A 19,615-nucleotide genomic window follows, 5' to 3' on the forward strand; every position below is an offset into this window, starting at 1 on the left:
TAGAATGGGTGGAATGAGCGATCATACCTGGCAACCATAACGTGAGGAAATAAAACTGGGTAGAATGGGTGGAATGAGCGATCACACCTGGCAACCAGAACGTGAGGAAATAAAACTGGGTAGAATGGGTGGAATGAGCGATCACACCTGGCAACCAGAACGTGAGGAAATATAACTGGGTAGAATGTGTGAAATGAGCGATCACGCCTGGCAACCAGAACGTGAGGAAATATAACTGGGTAGAATGGGTGGAGTGAGCGATCACACCTGGCAAACAGAACGTGAGGAAATATAACTGGGTAGAATGGGTGGAATGAGCGATCATACCTGGCAACCATAACGTGAGGAAATAAAACTGGGTAGAATGGTTGGAATGAGCGATCACACCTGGCAACCAGAACGTGAGGAAATAAAACTGGGTAGAATGGGTGGAATGAGCGATCAAACCTGGCAACCAGAACGTGAGGAAATAAAACTGGGTAGAATGGGTGTAATGAGTGATCACACCTGGCAACCAGAACGTGAGGAAATATATCTGGGTAGAATGGGTGGAATGAGCGATCACACCTGGCAACCAGAACGTGAGGAAATAAAACTGGGTAGAATACAAGACCAATACATTTTTCTAATATTTTTCATATTAACATTTTTGATTATTTACTGTTCTCCTTTAATTTTAATTCAACTACTTTTCAAGTACCAAGTTGAGAAAATGTCAGATTTTCAAGGTGTTCCATTTCAGAGCCAAGTACTTTTAGCATCTCAACAACCTTGTGACCCTGTATACTACCTGAACAAAGTTCACCTACAGTCCTTTAGTCTCTAGCTGTCTCAATAGAATCAATGGGCCAGGTGTGTTTGGTCCTTCTACTGCAGGCTTTCTGTTAGACAGCTGGATAATGTGTGGTCCTTCTACTACAGGCTTTATGTTAGACAGCTGGAGAATGTGTGGTCCTTCTACTACAGGCTTTATGTTAGACAGCTGGAGAATGTGTGGTCCTTCTACTACAGGCTTTCTGTTAGACAGCTGGAGAATGTGTGGTCCTTCTACTACAGGCTTTATGTTAGACAGCTGGAGAATGTGTGGTCCTTCTACTGCAGGCTTTCTGTTAGACAGCTGGATAATGTGTGGTCCTTCTACTACAGGCTTTATGTTAGACAGCTGGAGAATGTGTGGTCCTTCTACTACAGGCTTTATGTTAGACAGCTGGAGAATGTGTGGTCCTTCTACTACAGGCTTTCTGTTAGACAGCTGGAGAATGTGTGGTCCTTCTACTACAGGCTTTATGTTAGACAGCTGGAGAATGTGTGGTCCTTCTACTGCAGGCTTTCTGTTAGACAGCTGGAGAATATGTGGTCCTTCTACTGCAGGCTTTATGTTAGACAGCTGGAGAATGTGTGGTCCTTCTACTGCAGGCTTTATGTTAGACAGCTGGAGAATGTGTGGTCCTTCTACTGCAGGCTTTATGTTAGACAGCTGGAGAATGTGTGGTCCTTCTACTGCAGGCTTTCTGTTTAGACAGCTGGAGAATGTGTGGTCCTTCTACTACAGGCTTTCTGTTAAGACAGCTGGAAAATGTGTGGTCCTTCTACTACAGGCTTTCTGTTAGACAGCTGGAGAATGTGTGGTCCTTCTACTGCAGGCTTTCTGTTAGACAGCTGGAGAATGTGTGGTCCTTCTACTACAGGCTTTCTGTTTAGACAGCTGGAGAATGTGTGGTCCTTCTACTACAGGCTTTATGTTAGACAGCTGGAGAATGTGTGGTCCTTCTACTGCAGGCTTTATGTTAGACAGCTGGAGAATGTGTGGTCCTTCTACTGCAGGCTTTATGTTAGACAGCTGGAGAATGTGTGGTCCTTCTACTACAGGCTTTATGTTAGACAGCTAGAGAATGTGTGGTCCTTCTACTACAGGCTTTATGTTAGACAGCTGGAGAATGTGTGGTCCTTCTACTGCAGGCTTTATGTTAGACAGCTGGAGAATGTGTGGTCCTTCTACTGCAGGCTTTATGTTAGACAGCTGGAGAATGTGTGGTCCTTCTACTACAGGCTTTATGTTAGACAGCTGGAGAATGTGTGGTCCTTCTACTACAGGCTTTATGTTTAGACAGCTAGAGAATGTGTGGTCCTTCTACTACAGGCTTTATGTTAGACAGCTGGAGAATGTGTGGTCCTTCTACTGCAGGCTTTATGTTAGACAGCTGGAGAATGTGTGGTCCTTCTACTGCAGGCTTTATGTTAGACAGCTGGAGAATGTGTGGTCCTTCTACTACAGGCTTTATGTTAGACAGCTGGAGAATGTGTGGTCCTTCTACTACAGGCTTTATGTTAGACAGCTGGAGAATGTGTGGTCCTTCTACTACAGGCTTTCTGTTTAGACAGCTGGAGAATGTGTGGTCCTTCTACTACAGGCTTTATGTTAGACAGCTGGAGAATGTGTGGTCCTTCTACTGCAGGCTTTATGTTAGACAGCTGGAGAATGTGTGGTCCTTCTACTGCAGGCTTTATGTTAGACAGCTGGAGAATGTGTGGTCCTTCTACTACAGGCTTTCTGTTTAGACAGCTGGAGAATGTGTGGTCCTTCTACTGCAGGCTTTATGTTAGACAGCTGGAGAATGTGTGGTCCTTCTACTACAGGCTTTCTGTTGGACAGCTGGAGAATGTGTGGTCCTTCTACTACAGGCTTTCTGTTGGACAGCTGGAGAATGTGTGGTCCTTCTACTACAGGCTTTCTGTTTAGACAGCTGGAGAATGTGTGGTCCTTCTACTGCAGGCTTTATGTTAGACAGCTGGAGAATGTGTGGTCCTTCTACTACAGGCTTTATGTTAGACAGCGGGAGAATGTGTGGTCCTTCTACTACAGGCTTTATGTTAGACAGCGGGAGAATGTGTGGTCCTTCTACTACAGGCTTTATGTTAGACAGCTGGAGAATGTGTGGTCCTTCTACTACAGGCTTTATGTTAGACAGCGGGAGAATGTGTGGCAGAGTTGAGTAGCAAAAACACACAGGAAAAATGAAACAATTTATTAACAACAGATCAACATTTGATTACATAAACAGTCTCCCTCTCTCCATCTCTATATCCCACTCTCAGTCCCTCCCTCCCCCACTCTCAGTCCCTCCCTCCCTTTCCTCCCCCTCTGTCCCTCGCTCTCCCTCAGTCCCTCGCTCCGTCCCTCTCGCTCTCTCCCTCAGTCCCCCTCGCTCGCTCCCTCAGTCCCCCTCGCTCGCTCCCTCAGTCCCCCTCGCTCCCTCCCTCACTCGCTCCCCCTCAGTCTCTCAGTCCCGCTCTCTCTCCTCCAGGATGTGTGTACAGGTGAGTTGTAGAGGGGGGGGCATCCGAGTCACAAACTCTCTGTCTCCTCGGGTAAACCTCTTCAGCTGGGCAGAGTCTGCAAACACATACACACACGTGGGTGAACTCAATGTGTGTATCTGAGAGGTCACGGAGTGCATACCCGTGTGCGTGTACTCACCCTCTCTGCGTGCAGCAGGTGTGTGTGAACGTGTGTGTAGAGTGCAGATGAGAGTTAGCGGGCGACACACAGTGCTGCTGCTACACACACAGGACAGGTACTGGAGGAGAGGGTCTTCAGCTTCCACATCACACACCTACACAAACATAACATGTTATATAAGGGACAAGGTGCCATTTCAGACTCATAACATGTTATATAAGGGACAAGGTGCCATTTCAGACTCATAACATGTTATATAAGGGACAAGGTGCCATTTCAGACTCATAACATGTTATATAAGGGACAAGGTGCCATTTCAGACTCATAACATGTTATATAAGGGACAAGGTGCCATTTCAGACTCATAACATGTTATATAAGGGACAAGGTGCCATTTCAGACTCATAACATGTTATATAAGGGACAAGGTGCCATTTCAGACTCATAACATGTTATATAAGGGACAAGGTGCCATTTCAGACTCACAACATGTTATATAAGGGACAAGGTGCCATGTCAGACTCATAACATGTTATATAAGGGACAAGGTGCCATTTCAGACTCATAACATGTTATATAAGGGACAAGGTGCCATTTCAGACTCATAACATGTTATATAAGGGACAAGGTGCCATTTCAGACTCGTCGCTCTGGATAAGAGCGTCTGCTAAATGACTTAAATGTAAATGTAAATGTAAATAACATGTTATATAAGGGACAAGGTGCCATTTCAGACTCACAACATGTTATATAAGGGACAAGGTGCCAAGTCAGACTCATAACATGTTATATAAGGGACAAGGTGCCATTTCAGACTCACAACATGTTATATGAGGGACAAGGTGCCATTTCAGACTCATAACATGTTATATAAGGGACAAGGTGCCATTTCAGACTCATAACATGTTATATAAGGGACAAGGTGCCATTTCAGACTCATAACATGTTATATAAGGGACAAGGTGCCATTTCAGACTCATAACATGTTATATAAGGGACAAGGTGCCATTTCAGACTCATAACATGTTATATAAGGGACAAGGTGCCATTTCAGACTCATAACATGTTATATAAGGGACAAGGTGCCATTTCAGACTCATAACATGTTATATAAGGGACAAGGTGCCATTTCAGACTCATAACATGTTATATAAGGGACAAGGTGCCATTTCAGACTCATAACATGTTATATAAGGGACAAGGTGCCATTTCAGACTCATAACATGTTATATAAGGGACAAGGTGCCATTTCAGACTCACAACATGTTATATAAGGGACAAGGTGCCATGTCAGACTCATAACATGTTATATAAGGGACAATGTGTCATTTCAGACTCATAACATGTTACATAAGGGACAGGGTGCCATTTCAGACTCATAACATGTTACATAAGGGACAGGGTGCCATTTCAGACTCATAACATGTTATATAAGGGACAAGGTGCCATTTCAGACTCATAACATGTTATATAAGGGACAATGTGCCATTTCAGACTCATAACATGTTATATAAGGGACAAGGTGCCATTTCAGACTCATAACATGTTATATAAGGGACAATGTGTCATTTCAGACTCATAACATGTTACATAAGGGACAGGGTGCCATTTCAGACTCATAACATGTTACATAAGGGACAGGGTGCCATTTCAGACTCATAACATGTTATATAAGGGACAATGTGTCATTTCAGACTCATAACATGTTATATAAGGGACAATGTGTCATTTCAGACTCATAACATGTTATATAAGGGACAGGGTGCCATTTCAGACTCATAACATGTTATATAAGGGACAAGGTGCCATTTCAGACTCATAACATGTTATATAAGGGACAAGTTGCCATTTCAGACTCATAACATGTTATATAAGGGACAAGGTGCCATTTCAGACTCATAACATGTTATATAAGGGACAAGGTGTCATTTCAGACTCATAACATGTTATATAAGGGACAAGGTGTCATTTCAGACTCATAACATGTTATATAAGGGACAAGGTGCCATTTCAGACTCATAACATGTTATATAAGGGACAAGGTGCCATTTCAGACTCATAACATGTTATATAAGGGACAAGGTGCCATTTCAGACTCATAACATGTTATATAAGGGACAAGGTGCCATTTCAGACTCATAACATGTTATATAAGGGACAAGGTGCCATTTCAGACTCATAACATGTTATATAAGGGACAAGGTGCCATTTCAGACTCATAACATGTTATATAAGGGACAAGGTGCCATTTCAGACTCATAACATGTTATATAAGGGACAAGGTGCCATTTCAGACTCACAACATGTTATATAAGGGACAAGGTGCCATGTCAGACTCATAACATGTTATATAAGGGACAATGTGTCATTTCAGACTCATAACATGTTACATAAGGGACAGGGTGCCATTTCAGACTCATAACATGTTACATAAGGGACAGGGTGCCATTTCAGACTCATAACATGTTATATAAGGGACAAGGTGCCATTTCAGACTCATAACATGTTATATAAGGGACAATGTGCCATTTCAGACTCATAACATGTTATATAAGGGACAATGTGCCATTTCAGACTCATAACATGTTATATAAGGGACAATGTGTCATTTCAGACTCATAACATGTTACATAAGGGACAGGGTGCCATTTCAGACTCATAACATGTTACATAAGGGACAGGGTGCCATTTCAGACTCATAACATGTTATATAAGGGACAATGTGCCATTTCAGACTCATAACATGTTATATAAGGGACAATGTGCCATTTCAGACTCATAACATGTTATATAAGGGACAATGTGTCATTTCAGACTCATAACATGTTATATAAGGGACAGGGTGCCATTTCAGACTCATAACATGTTATATAAGGGACAATGTGCCATTTCAGACTCATAACATGTTATATAAGGGACAAGGTGCCATTTCAGACTCATAACATGTTATATAAGGGACAATGTGTCATTTCAGACTCATAACATGTTATATAAGGGACAGGGTGCCATTTCAGACTCATAACATGTTATATAAGGGACAATGTGCCATTTCAGACTCATAACATGTTATATAAGGGACAAGGTGCCATTTCAGACTCACAACATGTTATATAAGGGACAAGGTGCCATTTCAGACTCATAACATGTTATATAAGGGACAAGGTGCCATTTCAGACTCATAACATGTTATATAAGGGACAAGTTGCCATTTCAGACTCATAACATGTTATATAAGGGACAAGGTGCCATTTCAGACTCATAACATGTTATATAAGGGACAAGGTGTCATTTCAGACTCATAACATGTTATATAAGGGACAAGGTGTCATTTCAGACTCATAACATGTTATATAAGGGACAAGGTGCCATTTCAGACTCATAACATGTTATATAAGGGACAAGGTGCCATTTCAGACTCATAACATGTTATATAAGGGACAAGGTGTCATTTCAGACTCATAACATGTTATATAAGGGACGAGGTGCCATTTCAGACTCATAACATGTTATATAAGGGACAAGGTGTCATTTCAGACTCATAACATGTTATATAAGGGACAAGGTGTCATTTCAGACTCATAACATGTTATATAAGGGACAAGGTGCCATTTCAGACTCATAACATGTTATATAAGGGACAAGGTGCCATTTCAGACTCATAACATGTTATATAAGGGACAAGGTGCCATTTCAGACTCATAACATGTTATATAAGGGACAAGGTGTCATTTCAGACTCATAACATGTTATATAAGGGACAAGGTGCCATTTCAGACTCATAACATGTTATATAAGGGACAAGGTGCCATTTCAGACTCATAACATGTTATATAAGGGACAAGGTGCCATTTCAGACTCATAACATGTTATATAAGGGACAAGGTGCCATTTCAGACTCATAACATGTTATATAAGGGACAAGGTGCCATTTCAGACTCATAACATGTTATATAAGGGACAAGGTGCCATTTCAGACACATGTTATATAAGGGACAAGGTGCCATTTCAGACTCATAACATGTTATATAAGGGACAAGGTGCCATTTCAGACTCATAACATGTTATATAAGGGACAAGGTGCCATTTCAGACTCATAACATGTTATATAAGGGACAAGGTGCCATTTCAGACTCATAACATGTTATATAAGGGACAAGGTGCCATTTCAGACTCATAACATGTTATATAAGGGACAGGGTGCCATTTCAGACTCATAACATGTTATATAAGGGACAATGTGCCATTTCAGACTCATAACATGTTATATAAGGGACAAGGTGCCATTTCAGACTCATAACATGTTATATAAGGGACAAGGTGCCATTTCAGACTCATAACATGTTATATAAGGGACAAGTTGCCATTTCAGACTCATAACATGTTATATAAGGGACAAGGTGCCATTTCAGACTCATAACATGTTATATAAGGGACAAGGTGTCATTTCAGACTCATAACATGTTATATAAGGGACAAGGTGTCATTTCAGACTCATAACATGTTATATAAGGGACAAGGTGCCATTTCAGACTCATAACATGTTATATAAGGGACAAGGTGCCATTTCAGACTCATAACATGTTATATAAGGGACAAGGTGTCATTTCAGACTCATAACATGTTATATAAGGGACGAGGTGCCATTTCAGACTCATAACATGTTATATAAGGGACAAGGTGTCATTTCAGACTCATAACATGTTATATAAGGGACAAGGTGTCATTTCAGACTCATAACATGTTATATAAGGGACAAGGTGCCATTTCAGACTCATAACATGTTATATAAGGGACAAGGTGCCATTTCAGACTCATAACATGTTATATAAGGGACAAGGTGCCATTTCAGACTCATAACATGTTATATAAGGGACAAGGTGTCATTTCAGACTCATAACATGTTATATAAGGGACAAGGTGCCATTTCAGACTCATAACATGTTATATAAGGGACAAGGTGCCATTTCAGACTCATAACATGTTATATAAGGGACAAGGTGCCATTTCAGACTCATAACATGTTATATAAGGGACAAGGTGCCATTTCAGACTCATAACATGTTATATAAGGGACAAGGTGCCATTTCAGACTCATAACATGTTATATAAGGGACAAGGTGCCATTTCAGACACATGTTATATAAGGGACAAGGTGCCATTTCAGACTCATAACATGTTATATAAGGGACAAGGTGCCATTTCAGACTCATAACATGTTATATAAGGGACAAGGTGCCATTTCAGACTCATAACATGTTATATAAGGGACAAGGTGCCATTTCAGACTCATAACATGTTATATAAGGGACAAGGTGCCATTTCAGACACATGTTATATAAGGGACAAGGTGCCATTTCAGACTCATAACATGTTATATAAGGGACAAGGTGCCATTTCAGACACATGTTATATAAGGGACAAGGTGCCATTTCAGACTCATAACATGTTATATAAGGGACAAGGTGCCATTTCAGACTCATAACATGTTATATAAGGGACAAGGTGCCATTTCAGACTCATAACATGTTATATAAGGGACAGGGTGCCATTTCCGACTCATAACATGTTATATAAGGGACAAGGTGCCATTTCAGACTCATAACATGTTATATAAGGGACAAGGTGCCATTTCAGACTCATAACATGTTATATAAGGGACAAGGTGCCATTTCAGACTCATAACATGTTATATAAGGGACAAGGTGCTATTTCAGACTCATAACATGTTATATAAGGGACAAGGTGCCATTTCAGACTCATAACATGTTATATAAGGGACAAGGTGCCATTTCAGACTCATAACATGTTATATAAGGGACAAGGTGCCATTTCAGACTCATAACATGTTATATAAGGGACAAGGTGCCATTTCAGACTCATAACATGTTATATAAGGGACAAGGTGCCATTTCAGACTCATAACATGTTATATAAGGGACAAGGTGCCATTTCAGACTCATAACATGTTATATAAGGGACAAGGTGCCATTTCAGACTCATAACATGTTATATAAGGGACAAGGTGCCATTTCAGACTCATAACATGTTATATAAGGGACAAGGTGCCATTTCAGACTCATAACATGTTATATAAGGGACAAGGTGCCATTTCAGACTCACAACATGTTATATAAGGGACAAGGTGCCATTTCAGACTCATAACATGTTATATAAGGGACAAGGTGCCATTTCAGACTCATAACATGTTATATAAGGGACAAGGTGCCATTTCAGACTCACAACATGTTATATAAGGGACAAGGTGCCATTTCAGACTCATAACATGTTATATAAGGGACAAGGTGCCATTTCAGACTCATAACATGTTATATAAGGGACAATGTGCCATTTCAGACACATGTTATATAAGGGACAAGGTGCCATTTCAGACTCATAACATGTTATATAAGGGACAAGGTGCCATTTCAGACTCATAACATGTTATATAAGGGACAATGTGCCATTTCAGACACATGTTATATAAGGGACAAGGTGCCATTTCAGACTCATAACATGTTATATAAGGGACAAGGTGCCATGTCAGACTCACAACATGTTATATAAGGGACAAGGTGTCATTTCAGACTCATAACATGTTATATAAGGGACAAGGTGCCATTTCAGACTCATAACATGTTATATAAGGGACAAGGTGCCATTTCAGACTCATAACATGTTATATAAGGGACAAGGTGCCATTTCAGACTCATAACATGTTATATAAGGGACAAGGTGCCATTTCAGACTCATAACATGTTATATAAGGGACAAGGTGCCATTTCAGACTCATAACATGTTATATAAGGGACAAGGTGCCATTTCAGACACATGTTATATAAGGGACAAGGTGCCATTTCAGACTCATAACATGTTATATAAGGGACAAGGTGCCATTTCAGACTCATAACATGTTATATAAGGGACAAGGTGCCATTTCAGACTCATAACATGTTATATAAGGGACAAGGTGCCATTTCAGACTCATAACATGTTATATAAGGGACAAGGTGCCATTTCAGACTCATAACATGTTATATAAGGGACAGGGTGCCATTTCAGACTCATAACATGTTATATAAGGGACAAGGTGCCATTTCAGACTCATAACATGTTATATAAGGGACAAGGTGCCATTTCAGACTCATAACATGTTATATAAGGGACAAGGTGCCATTTCAGACTCATAACATGTTATATAAGGGACAAGGTGCCATTTCAGACTCATAACATGTTATATAAGGGACAAGGTGCCATTTCAGACTCATAACATGTTATATAAGGGACAAGGTGCCATTTCAGACACATGTTATATAAGGGACAAGGTGCCATTTCAGACTCATAACATGTTATATAAGGGACAAGGTGCCATTTCAGACTCATAACATGTTATATAAGGGACAAGGTGCCATTTCAGACTCATAACATGTTATATAAGGGACAAGGTGCCATTTCAGACTCATAACATGTTATATAAGGGACAAGGTGCCATTTCAGACTCATAACATGTTATATAAGGGACAGGGTGCCATTTCAGACTCATAACATGTTATATAAGGGACAATGTGCCATTTCAGACTCATAACATGTTATATAAGGGACAAGGTGCCATTTCAGACTCATAACATGTTATATAAGGGACAAGGTGCCATTTCAGACTCATAACATGTTATATAAGGGACAAGGTGCCATTTCAGACTCACAACATGTTATATAAGGGACAAGGTGCCATTTCAGACTCATAACATGTTATATAAGGGACAATGTGCCATTTCAGACACATGTTATATAAGGGACAAGGTGCCATTTCAGACTCATAACATGTTATATAAGGGACAAGGTGCCATTTCAGACTCATAACATGTTATATAAGGGACAAGGTGCCATTTCAGACTCATAACATGTTATATAAGGGACAAGGTGCCATTTCAGACTCATAACATGTTATATAAGGGACAAGGTGCCATTTCAGACTCATAACATGTTATATAAGGGACAAGGTGCCATTTCAGACTCATAACATGTTATATAAGGGACAAGGTGCCATTTCAGACTCATAACATGTTATATAAGGGACAAGGTGCCATTTCAGACTCACAACATGTTATATAAGGGACAAGGTGCCATTTCAGACTCATAACATGTTATATAAGGGACAAGGTGCCATTTCAGACTCATAACATGTTATATAAGGGACAAGGTGCCATTTCAGACTCACAACATGTTATATAAGGGACAAGGTGCCATTTCAGACTCATAACATGTTATATAAGGGACAAGGTGCCATTTCAGACTCATAACATGTTATATAAGGGACAATGTGCCATTTCAGACACATGTTATATAAGGGACAAGGTGCCATTTCAGACTCATAACATGTTATATAAGGGACAAGGTGCCATTTCAGACTCATAACATGTTATATAAGGGACAATGTGCCATTTCAGACACATGTTATATAAGGGACAAGGTGCCATTTCAGACTCATAACATGTTATATAAGGGACAAGGTGCCATGTCAGACTCACAACATGTTATATAAGGGACAAGGTGTCATTTCAGACTCATAACATGTTATATAAGGGACAAGGTGCCATTTCAGACTCATAACATGTTATATAAGGGACAAGGTGCCATTTCAGACTCATAACATGTTATATAAGGGACAAGGTGCCATTTCAGACTCATAACATGTTATATAAGGGACAAGGTGCCATTTCAGACTCATAACATGTTATATAAGGGACAAGGTGCCATTTCAGACTCATAACATGTTATATAAGGGACAAGGTGCCATTTCAGACACATGTTATATAAGGGACAAGGTGCCATTTCAGACTCATAACATGTTATATAAGGGACAAGGTGCCATTTCAGACTCATAACATGTTATATAAGGGACAAGGTGCCATTTCAGACTCATAACATGTTATATAAGGGACAAGGTGCCATTTCAGACTCATAACATGTTATATAAGGGACAAGGTGCCATTTCAGACTCATAACATGTTATATAAGGGACAGGGTGCCATTTCAGACTCATAACATGTTATATAAGGGACAAGGTGCCATTTCAGACTCATAACATGTTATATAAGGGACAAGGTGCCATTTCAGACTCATAACATGTTATATAAGGGACAAGGTGCCATTTCAGACTCATAACATGTTATATAAGGGACAAGGTGCCATTTCAGACTCATAACATGTTATATAAGGGACAAGGTGCCATTTCAGACTCATAACATGTTATATAAGGGACAAGGTGCCATTTCAGACACATGTTATATAAGGGACAAGGTGCCATTTCAGACTCATAACATGTTATATAAGGGACAAGGTGCCATTTCAGACTCATAACATGTTATATAAGGGACAAGGTGCCATTTCAGACTCATAACATGTTATATAAGGGACAAGGTGCCATTTCAGACTCATAACATGTTATATAAGGGACAAGGTGCCATTTCAGACTCATAACATGTTATATAAGGGACAGGGTGCCATTTCAGACTCATAACATGTTATATAAGGGACAATGTGCCATTTCAGACTCATAACATGTTATATAAGGGACAAGGTGCCATTTCAGACTCATAACATGTTATATAAGGGACAAGGTGCCATTTCAGACTCATAACATGTTATATAAGGGACAAGTTGCCATTTCAGACTCATAACATGTTATATAAGGGACAAGGTGCCATTTCAGACTCATAACATGTTATATAAGGGACAAGGTGTCATTTCAGACTCATAACATGTTATATAAGGGACAAGGTGTCATTTCAGACTCATAACATGTTATATAAGGGACAAGGTGCCATTTCAGACTCATAACATGTTATATAAGGGACAAGGTGCCATTTCAGACTCATAACATGTTATATAAGGGACAAGGTGTCATTTCAGACTCATAACATGTTATATAAGGGACGAGGTGCCATTTCAGACTCATAACATGTTATATAAGGGACAAGGTGTCATTTCAGACTCATAACATGTTATATAAGGGACAAGGTGTCATTTCAGACTCATAACATGTTATATAAGGGACAAGGTGCCATTTCAGACTCATAACATGTTATATAAGGGACAAGGTGCCATTTCAGACTCATAACATGTTATATAAGGGACAAGGTGCCATTTCAGACTCATAACATGTTATATAAGGGACAAGGTGTCATTTCAGACTCATAACATGTTATATAAGGGACAAGGTGCCATTTCAGACTCATAACATGTTATATAAGGGACAAGGTGCCATTTCAGACTCATAACATGTTATATAAGGGACAAGGTGCCATTTCAGACTCATAACATGTTATATAAGGGACAAGGTGCCATTTCAGACTCATAACATGTTATATAAGGGACAAGGTGCCATTTCAGACTCATAACATGTTATATAAGGGACAAGGTGCCATTTCAGACACATGTTATATAAGGGACAAGGTGCCATTTCAGACTCATAACATGTTATATAAGGGACAAGGTGCCATTTCAGACTCATAACATGTTATATAAGGGACAAGGTGCCATTTCAGACTCATAACATGTTATATAAGGGACAAGGTGCCATTTCAGACTCATAACATGTTATATAAGGGACAAGGTGCCATTTCAGACACATGTTATATAAGGGACAAGGTGCCATTTCAGACTCATAACATGTTATATAAGGGACAAGGTGCCATTTCAGACACATGTTATATAAGGGACAAGGTGCCATTTCAGACTCATAACATGTTATATAAGGGACAAGGTGCCATTTCAGACTCATAACATGTTATATAAGGGACAAGGTGCCATTTCAGACTCATAACATGTTATATAAGGGACAGGGTGCCATTTCCGACTCATAACATGTTATATAAGGGACAAGGTGCCATTTCAGACTCATAACATGTTATATAAGGGACAAGGTGCCATTTCAGACTCATAACATGTTATATAAGGGACAAGGTGCCATTTCAGACTCATAACATGTTATATAAGGGACAAGGTGCTATTTCAGACTCATAACATGTTATATAAGGGACAAGGTGCCATTTCAGACTCATAACATGTTATATAAGGGACAAGGTGCCATTTCAGACTCATAACATGTTATATAAGGGACAAGGTGCCATTTCAGACTCATAACATGTTATATAAGGGACAAGGTGCCATTTCAGACTCATAACATGTTATATAAGGGACAAGGTGCCATTTCAGACTCATAACATGTTATATAAGGGACAAGGTGCCATTTCAGACTCATAACATGTTATATAAGGGACAAGGTGCCATTTCAGACTCATAACATGTTATATAAGGGACAAGGTGCCATTTCAGACTCATAACATGTTATATAAGGGACAAGGTGCCATTTCAGACTCATAACATGTTATATAAGGGACAAGGTGCCATTTCAGACTCACAACATGTTATATAAGGGACAAGGTGCCATTTCAGACTCATAACATGTTATATAAGGGACAAGGTGCCATTTCAGACTCATAACATGTTATATAAGGGACAAGGTGCCATTTCAGACTCACAACATGTTATATAAGGGACAAGGTGCCATTTCAGACTCATAACATGTTATATAAGGGACAAGGTGCCATTTCAGACTCATAACATGTTATATAAGGGACAATGTGCCATTTCAGACACATGTTATATAAGGGACAAGGTGCCATTTCAGACTCATAACATGTTATATAAGGGACAAGGTGCCATTTCAGACTCATAACATGTTATATAAGGGACAATGTGCCATTTCAGACACATGTTATATAAGGGACAAGGTGCCATTTCAGACTCATAACATGTTATATAAGGGACAAGGTGCCATGTCAGACTCACAACATGTTATATAAGGGACAAGGTGTCATTTCAGACTCATAACATGTTATATAAGGGACAAGGTGCCATTTCAGACTCATAACATGTTATATAAGGGACAAGGTGCCATTTCAGACTCATAACATGTTATATAGGGGACAAGGTGCCATTTCAGACTCATAACATGTTATATAAGGGACAAGGTGCCATTTCAGACTCATAACATGTTATATAAGGGACAAGGTGCCATTTCAGACTCATAACATGTTATATAAGGGACAAGGTGCCATTTCAGACTCATAACATGTTATATAAGGGACAAGGTGCCATTTCAGACACATGTTATATAAGGGACAAGGTGCCATTTCAGACTCATAACATGTTATATAAGGGACAAGGTGCCATTTCAGACTCATAACATGTTATATAAGGGACAAGGTGCCATTTCAGACTCATAACATGTTATATAAGGGACAAGGTGCAATTTCAGACTCATAACATGTTATATAAGGGACAAGGTGCCATTTCAGACACATGTTATATAAGGGACAAGGTGCCATTTCAGACTCATAACATGTTATATAAGGGACAAGGTGCCATTTCAGACACATGTTATATAAGGGACAAGGTGCCATTTCAGACTCATAACATGTTATATAAGGGACAAGGTGCCATTTCAGACTCATAACATGTTATATAAGGGACAGGGTGCCATTTCCGACTCATAACATGTTATATAAGGGACAAGGTGCCATTTCAGACTCATAACATGTTATATAAGGGACAAGGTGCCATTTCCGACTCGTAACATGTTATATAAGGGACAAGGTGCCATTTCAGACTCATAACATGTTATATAAGGGACAAGGTGCTATTTCAGACTCATAACATGTTATATAAGGGACAAGGTGCCATTTCAGACTCATAACATGTTATATAAGGGACAAGGTGCCATTTCAGACTCATAACATGTTATATAAGGGACAAGGTGCCATTTCAGACTCATAACATGTTATATAAGGGACAAGGTGCCATTTCAGACTCATAACATGTTATATAAGGGACAAGGTGCCATTTCAGACTCATAACATGTTATATAAGGGACAAGGTGCCATTTCAGACTCATAACATGTTATATAAGGGACAAGGTGCCATTTCAGACTCATAACATGTTATATAAGGGACAAGGTGCCATTTCAGACTCATAACATGTTATATAAGGGACAAGGTGCCATTTCAGACTCATAACATGTTATATAAGGGACAAGGTGCCATTTCAGACTCACAACATGTTATATAAGGGACAAGGTGCCATTTCAGACTCATAACATGTTATATAAGGGACAAGGTGCCATTTCAGACTCATAACATGTTATATAAGGGACAAGGTGCCATGTCAGACTCACAACATGTTATATAAGGGACAAGGTGTCATTTCAGACTCATAACATGTTATATAAGGGACAAGGTGCCATTTCAGACTCATAACATGTTATATAAGGGACAATGTGCCATTTCAGACACATGTTATATAAGGGACAAGGTGCCATTTCAGACTCATAACATGTTATATAAGGGACAAGGTGCCATTTCAGACTCATAACATGTTATATAAGGGACAATGTGCCATTTCAGACACATGTTATATAAGGGACAAGGTGCCATTTCAGACTCATAACATGTTATATAAGGGACAAGGTGCCATGTCAGACTCACAACATGTTATATAAGGGACAAGGTGTCATTTCAGACTCATAACATGTTATATAAGGGACAAGGTGCCATTTCAGACTCATAACATGTTATATAAGGGACAAGGTGCCATTTCAGACTCATAACATGTTATATAGGGGACAAGGTGCCATTTCAGACTCATAACATGTTATATAAGGGACAAGGTGCCATTTCAGACTCATAACATGTTATATAAGGGACAATGCGCCATTTCAGACTCATAACATGTTATATAACCGAGTGGCTACTACTGGCTAACACCTCTGTCCCGAAGCAAGCACCAGTTAGCCTTGAGCTAGCCTCGAGCTAGGCCCATCTGCCGGCTAGCTGAAGAGGTCTACCAGCGAATTCTTGGGCTACAATACCAGCTACAAGCTAATTTAGCCATTTTTTTGCCGCTGCTAGTAGCTTTTTACCTTCTGCACAGACACCAGCCCTGTTATTAGCCTGGATATTACTCACCAATTTACCAGCATCGGACTGTCTCTCGACAACAACGCCGGATTCCTGCCGTAATCCCTGAGCCACTGCTTCTGATCCTCACAGCTAGCTTGCGGCTAGCGCAGCTAGCGCCACTGCCACGAAGCTAGCACCAGTTAGCAAACACAATTCTACAATTCACAACCTCTCTTTCGCCATCACCATCTGGCTTGGATTCTCTGTCGACACGACCACGTCTGAGCAGACCCCCTCCGTCTGAGCAGACCACCCCCCGGGCTACTAACTTTAAACGCCGCGTGCTAGATTAGTGGAGGCCTCCGAGCTCCATCTACGGCTGCCCCCTGGACACTATGATCACTTGGCTACATAGCTGATGCATGCTTGACTGTCCATTAATTCACGGTACTCCATTCTGTTTATTTGTGTTTTATCTGTCGGCTCTGTGCTTTAACTCAGGATCTGTGTGTAGTTAATCCGACCCTCTCTGCCTAGTCGTCGCCATTTTTACCTGTTGTTGCTGTGTTAGACTAGCACCCTGTTATTGCTGCTGTTATCTTACCTGTTGTTTTAGCTAGCTCTCCCAATCAAGACCTGCAATCACTTTATGCCTTATTGTATGTCTCTCTCAAATATCAATATGCCTTGCATACTGTTGTTCAGGCTAGTTTTCATTATCATTGTTTTGGTTTGCAATGGACCCTGTAGTTCCACTCTCCGTACCTCTGATACCCCCTTTGTCCCACCCCCCACACATGCGGTGACCTCACCCATTGAGACCAGCATGTCCAGAGATACAACCTCTCTTATCATCACCCAGTGCCTGGGCTTGCCTCCGCTGTACCCGCGCCCCTCCATTCCCCTGTCTGCATATTATGCCCAGAATCTATTCTACCACGCCCATAAATCTGCTCCTTTTATTCTTTGTCCCCAACGCTCTAGGCGACCAGTTTTGATAGCCTTTAGCCGCACCCTCATCCTACTACTCCTCTGTTCCTCGGGTGATGTGGAGGTAAACCCAGGCCCTGCATGTCCCCAGTCACCCTCATTTGTTGACTTCTGCGATCGAAAAAGCCTTGGCCTCATGCATGTCAACATCAGAAGCCTCCTCCCTAAGTTTGCCTTACTCACCGCTTTAGCACACTCTGCCAATCCTGATGTCCTTGCCGTGTCCGAATCCTGGCTTAGGAAGGCCACCAAAAATTCTGAGATTTCCATACCCAACTATAACACTTTCCGTCAAGATAGAACTGCCAAAGGGGGAGGAGTTGCAATCTACTGCAGAGATAGCCTGCAAAGTTCTGTCATACTTTCCAGGTCTATGCCCAAACAGTTCGAACTTCTAATTTTAAAAATTAATCTCTCCAGAAATAAGTCTCTCACTGTTGCCGCCTGCTACCGACCCCCCTCAGCTCCCAGCTGTGCCCTGGACACCATCTGTGAATTGATCGCTCCCCATCTAGCTTCAGAGTTTGTTCTGTTAGGTGACCTAAACTGGGATATGCTTAACACCCCGGCAGTCCTACAATCCAAGCTTGATGCCCTCAATCTCACACAAATCATCAAGGAACCCACCAGGTACAACCCTAAATCCGTAAACATGGGCACCCTAATAGACATTATCCTGACCAACCTGCCCTCCAAATACACCTCTGCTGTCTTCAATCAAGATCTCAGCGATCACTGCCTCATTGCCTGTATCCGCCACGGGTCCGCGGTCAAACGACCACCCCTCATCACTGTCAAACGCTCCCTAAAACACTTCTGCGAGCAGGCCTTTCTAATCGACCTGGCCCGGGTACCCTGGAAGGATATTGACCTCATCCCGTCAGTTGAGGATGCCTGGTCATTCTTTAAATGTTACTTCCTCACCATATTAGACAAGCATGCTCCGTTCAAAAAATGCAGAACCAAGAACAGATATAGCCCTTGGTTCACTCCAGACCTGACTGCCCTCGACCAGCACAAAAACATCCTGTGGCGAACTGCAATAGCATCGAAGAGCCCCCGCGATATGCAACTGTTCAGGGAAGTCAGGAACCAATACACGCAGTCAGTCAGGAAAGCAAAGGCCAGCTTTTTCAAGCAGAAATTCGCATCCTGTAGCTCTAACTCCAAAAAGTTCTGGGATACTGTAAAGTCCATGGAGAACAA

General features: G+C 40.7%; 1 protein-coding gene across 2 annotated transcripts in view; it reads right to left on the reverse strand.

The window, feature by feature from the left end:
- Positions 1–3,196: 3,196 nt before the first annotated feature.
- ctc1 (CTS telomere maintenance complex component 1) overlaps positions 3,197–19,615 on the reverse strand; it is a 74,882-nt gene continuing 58,463 nt past the window's right edge. Inside the window, exons 21-22 of one of the 2 annotated variants that reach the window (XM_071334244.1) lie at positions 3,479–3,614; positions 3,197–3,394 (exon numbers count right to left, since the gene is read on the reverse strand). In XM_071334244.1, coding sequence (XP_071190345.1) covers positions 3,282–3,394; positions 3,479–3,614 — 249 coding nt within the window. In that variant the 3' untranslated portion in view covers positions 3,197–3,281. The remainder of the gene's footprint in view (positions 3,395–3,478; positions 3,615–19,615) is intronic. The other variant, XM_071334243.1, reaches the window with a different exon arrangement.

This window comes from Salvelinus alpinus, chromosome 11 (genome assembly GCF_045679555.1).
Source record: "Salvelinus alpinus chromosome 11, SLU_Salpinus.1, whole genome shotgun sequence".
In the NCBI taxonomy this organism is placed as follows: domain Eukaryota; kingdom Metazoa; phylum Chordata; class Actinopteri; order Salmoniformes; family Salmonidae; genus Salvelinus; species Salvelinus alpinus.